The sequence below is a fragment of the Rhincodon typus genome, chromosome 4, assembly GCF_021869965.1.
Source record: "Rhincodon typus isolate 14 chromosome 4, sRhiTyp1.1, whole genome shotgun sequence".
NCBI classification, from domain to species: Eukaryota; Metazoa; Chordata; class Chondrichthyes; order Orectolobiformes; family Rhincodontidae; genus Rhincodon; species Rhincodon typus.
Genome location: NC_063335.1, coordinates 47,738,090 through 47,743,712, shown reverse-complemented (window position 1 = coordinate 47,743,712; position 5,623 = coordinate 47,738,090). Strand labels below are relative to the sequence as shown.

The 5,623-nt window shown below is 37.6% G+C and overlaps 1 protein-coding gene across 3 annotated transcripts in view; it reads left to right on the top strand.

The window, feature by feature from the left end:
• The window catches only part of LOC109937727 (arf-GAP with SH3 domain, ANK repeat and PH domain-containing protein 1-like), a 315,453-nt gene that overhangs the window by 248,601 nt on the left and 61,229 nt on the right, over positions 1-5,623 (top strand). For all 3 annotated transcript variants that reach the window (XM_048595762.1, XM_048595761.1, XM_048595763.1), the window contains 2 exons: positions 712-803; positions 5,334-5,520. In XM_048595762.1, the coding sequence (XP_048451719.1) occupies positions 712-803; positions 5,334-5,520 (279 nt within the window). The remainder of the gene's footprint in view (positions 1-711; positions 804-5,333; positions 5,521-5,623) is intronic.

Sequence of the window (5,623 nt, the reverse complement as noted above, 5' to 3'; positions counted from 1 at the left end):
AGTTCCTACTATCTCTGATATAATTTAACCCTAAATTGTTTACAGCTGATGTTTTTATAATCTAGATGTAGAACAGTACAAACATCACACATATACATGAAGATACTTGGGATTTAAACCCTTTTCATCTGATGCTGGCTGAGTCTCTTCCTCTACTAACCCATTTCAAATTTGCTTCTTATAAAATTCCAAGTGATCTCTGCATCATTATAATTTAATCATCTCCTAATTCTGTGTTAACGTTGACATTAACCTGTTATTTAATTATTTGTAACACTATATTTTTACGATCATGATGCAATAGAACAGACATAAATGCATTATATCTGTATAACTATATTTTTTAATTGGGTGGGTAAACGTGAAGGATGATTGCCTGGAATATATTGTTTATGTGAGATATTGAAACTGTAATTACTTCAGGCTATAGTTACGTTATCACTCTTATTTGTCTGCCGCTGTTTATGAAGATACCATTGGTTTTGTTTCGGGAATGGTAAATAAATGATGTCATAATAAAAATATTTCAGTGCCTTGTATTCCTGGTTTATGTGAAGCTAACAGATTCTAGCATAGCACATGGCAAGAAAAAAAGGCTTTCAAAACGTTGTCAACATAATGTGATTTGTTATCTTTTAATCAATAACTAATGACATTATATGTATTCTGTGTGATTCTGAAAATGAAACAAATAAATTATTTTGCTTCCAGCTGGCCAAGAATGTAGGAAATATCAGTTTCAATGAAATTCTGGAAGCCAACCTACCGCAACCATCACCAAAGCCAATTCCACATAGTGACATGTAAGTAAAATTGTAAACAGTGATTTAGGAACTGAACTGAAACACAGATTTATACATTATTTAGGTTAAGTTTATGTTTTTTACTTCAACTGCTTTCCATGTCCCAGAATTGGTTTCAGTTCAATTGCCAGCAAATCAAAATGATTTCCGTAGTATTTGATGTCATTAACAAATACTGTTGCCTAAATAGGTGGAGAAGGAAGAGCACCTTCTCCTCTAAGTACCATTTGAACACGAATACACAAATAAGATACCTTCCTGCAGTCAGCAAGAGCAACAGCAGAGCTGAATCAGACCCTACCTAGCTGTTGGGCTGAGTTTGAAAAGAAAACCAAAAGTGATATCACAGAAAAGTTGTGAATTGACTGATAGTTAAGGAGCTGCTTTGGTCTTTAAATTAAGTAGTATTTAAAATGCAAGAAGTAAAGTAAGGCCCCTAGCACATATTAAGTATTGTATAAACTCTTCATTGCTCGGACCATTAGGTTTAGGATTTGGAATGTCGTGTTGCAGTTGCGCAGGAGGTTGGCGAGGCCACTTTTGGAGCACTTTGTACAGTTCTGATTGCCCTGCTATAGGAAGGGTATTATTAAATTGGAGAGAATGCAGAAAAGATTTACAAGGACATTATTGGCACTGGAAGGTTTGAGTTATAAGGAGAGGCTGGATAAGCATAGGGCAGCACGGTGGCTCAGTGGTTTGCATTGCTGCCTCACAGCGCCAGGGACGCGGGTTTGATTCCATCATTGGGCGACTGCCTGTGTGGAGTTTGCACGTTCTCCCTGTGCCTGCATGGGTTTCCTCCGGGTGCTCCGGTTTCCTCCCACAGTCCAAAGATGTGTAGGGTAAGTGGATTGGCCATACTAAATTTCTGGTAGTGTTCAAGGATGTAGAGCTTAGGTGGGTTATAGGGGAATGGGTCAGTGTAGACTTGTTGGGCTGAAGGGCCTGTTTCCACACTGTAGGGATTCTATGATTTGAAAAGCCAGGACTACTTGTCACAGAAGTGTAGGAGGTTGAAGAGTGACCTTATAGAGGTTTGTAAAATCAGGAGGGGCATAGATAAGGTGAATAGCCAGGGTCTTTTCCCTAGGCTTGGGGAGCTCAGAACTAGAGGGATAATGTTAAGGTGAGAGGAGAAAGACTTAAAAGGGACCTGAGGGGCAACTTTTTCACACAGAGTGATTCATATATGGAGGACAAGGAGATTGATTGATTAAGAGTGAAAATAAAGTATGAGAGTAAACTTGCAAGGAATATAGAAGTGGACTGTACACGTTTGCATAAGTATGGAAAATTAAAAAGATTAAGTTGCTACCCAAGTTGATAGGGTTGTTAAGAAGGCTTATGGTGTGTTGGCTTTCATTGGCAGGGGAATTGAGTTTAAGAGCCGCGAGGTTACACTGCAGCTCTATAAAACCTTGGTTAGAGCACACTTGGAATATTGTGTTCAGTTCTGGTCACCTCATTATTGAAAGGATGTGGAAGCTTTAGAGAGGGTGCAGAGAAGATTTACCAGGATGCTGCCTGGACTGGAGGGTAGCTCTTACGAGGAATGGGTGAGGAAGCTAGGGCTTTTCTCATTGGAGCAAATAAGGAGGAGAGGTGACTTGATAGAGGTGTACAAGATGATGAGAGACATAGAGTGGATACCCAGAGACTTTTTCCAAGGGCGGAAATGACTATTACGAGGGGGCATAATTTTAAGGTGATTGGAGGAAGGTATAGGGGAGATGCCAGAGGTAGGTTCCTTACACAGAGAGTGGTGAGTACATAGAATGCGCTGCTGGCGGTGGTAGTGGAGTCAGATACATAAGCGACATCCAAGCAACTCTTGGATAGGCACATGGATGATAGTAAAATGTAGGGTATGTAGGGTAGTTTGATCTTAGAGTAAGATAATAGGTCGACACAACATCATGGACCAAAGGGCCTGTACTGTGCTGTACTGTTCTATGTTCAAATGGTCTGAAATAGGAAAATCGATAATGGAGAACAAGGAACAAGGCATATGGACGAAGACACATAACTTCATAGAAATTCTAGAAAACAGAGTCTAGTGGGAAAGAGGAAGTGAAGGATATTAGTAAAAATGTATTTCTGGAAAATTTAGTAGGACTAATAGCTGAAAAATCCTAGGGCCTGATAATTTACATCCCCTGACCCTAAAGGCAGTGACCATGGAAATAGTGAATGTGTTGGCTGTCATCTTCCAAATTCTGTACGTTGTGGAACAGTCTCGGCAAATTGGAAGATGGCAAACATAATCCCACTATTTTAAAAAAGGAGGGAGAGAGAAAGCAGAGAACTGCAGACCAATTAGCCTAACTTCAGTGATATGGAAAATGCTGGTGTCTGTTATTAAAGAACTAGGGGGACTTAGAAAATATCAGTGAGATTATAAAAGGTCAAAATTGATTTGTGAAAGGGAAACTATGTTTGACAAACAGACTAGAGTTTTCTTTTGAGCAAGCAACTAGTAGAATAGAAAAGAGAGAGCCAGTGGATGTGTGTGTTTAGATTTTCAGAACATTTCTGATTAAGTACCACATAACCTAGTGTGGAAAATTAAAGTACAGGAAGGAATAGGGTGTAAAATACAAGCGTGGATTGAGAATTGGTTAGAAAACAAGAAACAGAAATTGAAGTAAATAGGTCTTTTTCAGAGTGGAAGGTGATGACCAGTGGGGTACTGCAAGAATCACTCCTTAATGCCCCAGTTATTCAGAATATATATCAATAGTTTGGATGAGGGAATCAAATGTAATTTTTCCAAGCTTGCTGACAAAACAAAACTAGGAGGAGAGAAATTGCAGGACTCATCAGGTCTGCTGGCATCTGTAGAGAGAAAGCAGAGTTAATGTTTTGACTCCAGTGACCCACCTTCAGAACTAGACTTTGCTGCATCCTGACCCATTTCCAGAGTGCTGGTAAAATCCTAGTCTTTCTTTCAGAAAGGATTATTCAAAGGCTGGGGACAACAACCACACAGCTTGTTGTAGAATAGAATTGCATCCAGTGTCCATTTATCACTGTTCTCTTACCATGGTCATGTGTGTATTTTTTTCTTGTCACTAGTTTTACTTATAAAGCAGTTCTAGCAGTTTATCTATAGTAATTTAAAAATCAAATACTGGTGGGAAGTATATCCTATGCACTCATAAGTGCATAGGATATACTTCCCACCTGTTACTTCACCATGCCATCCATGAATTCTTGGCCAAGAGGAGAAACAAACAAAGCGGAAGAGGAGCAAGAGTAAGAGAAGCAAAAAAATTTACAAAAAATGGGAGATTAATGACCGAGACAAAAACAGCAATTTAAAATTGACAAAAATAATATTCAGTACTGTATTATACCACAGTAGATCTAAATGAAATAAGTATGAAGAAATGTGTTTTAATCCCATTTGCTTCCTTGCTTTAGTTGCCTCCTCTTCCTGAGTATTCTTCTCCTCTCCTCGTGATCCTGATTAAACATACCTTCTCCTAGCTTTGGCAGTTGCATTTGAAGAGCTAAACTTATTTTTAACAGTGCACTTTATAGAAGGAGCTTTGTAGTTCATTGGACTTCTGTTGTTCGCAGCATTAAAATTGGTGGTCTTATCAGATACTGCTGTGCCATCTCTGCTACCTGGATTTCAATCTAAGCTTAGTTGATGACATGAAATGGTCCCATCTGCCTCCTCTAAGGGTTGAGGAGAAATCTAAAAATCTCACATCCAGCACATCCTAATTGTCACAATTTTGTCACACCTGAATGTCGGTAGAATGATCTTAAATTTTAGTTTAAAACAAGAATGTGCTTATCTTTGCAGGCTTTGCAATGTTGGGTTGCACTTAAAAGAATTTAAGAGTTTAACACTTTCAGCAGTTGCATTGAATGAAAGGCATTATCAAAAACTGCTTAAAATTTGCCAGCATTGGCATTCTTTTGCATGGGGAGAAAGAAAACTTTACAACTGTCTTTAGGGTTGATATTTTATCGGGCAGCGTAGTAAATTGAATGTTCCTCTGCTTTACATCTGAGACAGGAGTTTTTATTTTAGTTGACTAACTGTTTTGATGAAGCAGCAAACAAAAGATTGCCATTGGAAAACCAACAATGTTGAAACATGTTTTTAATTCAATGCCAACATTCATGATCAAAACAACTAAAAACAGTAAAAAGAGCAGCAATTTTCAAACTGTAGCATCCTAGTTCATTAACCTAACTATAAATTTTCAAAAATACAATTTGTTTTACAAAATTGCAATCGAGTAGAACTCTACTTTCATTCACTTGAGTTAATAAAAGCAATAACAACATTATAAAATATTTACAATATATGGCAACAATTTATTAAAAGTGCCATATAATTAAAAAGGTTAATAGACTAATTAATCAGCATGTATTTAGTATATTCAGGTAACACCCCTGAATTATATATAAAGACCTATCACTTAGATGTTCTACTGCTCCTTTGTATCTTTATTTGCCAGAAAACTATGATATGTTATGCAACAGCATAGTTTGTTGTCTTTTTAACAGGACTGCACGTAAAGAATACATACATGCAAAATATGTAGATCATAAATTTGCCAAAAGGTTGTGCACCTCTTCCTTAGCTAAAATGAATGAGTTGTTGGAATCTGTGAAGTCCAGGGATTTACTTGCACTAATTCAAGTCTATGCAGAGGGAGTTGAACTAATGGAGTCACTACCAGATCTTGGACAGGTGAGAACTAATAACTATTTTAACTGCCTAAGATTGCACTTTACAGTTCTGTATATGAAGTGAAAATGTAACACACAAATGCTGTGTTTTTGATGGATAAGCT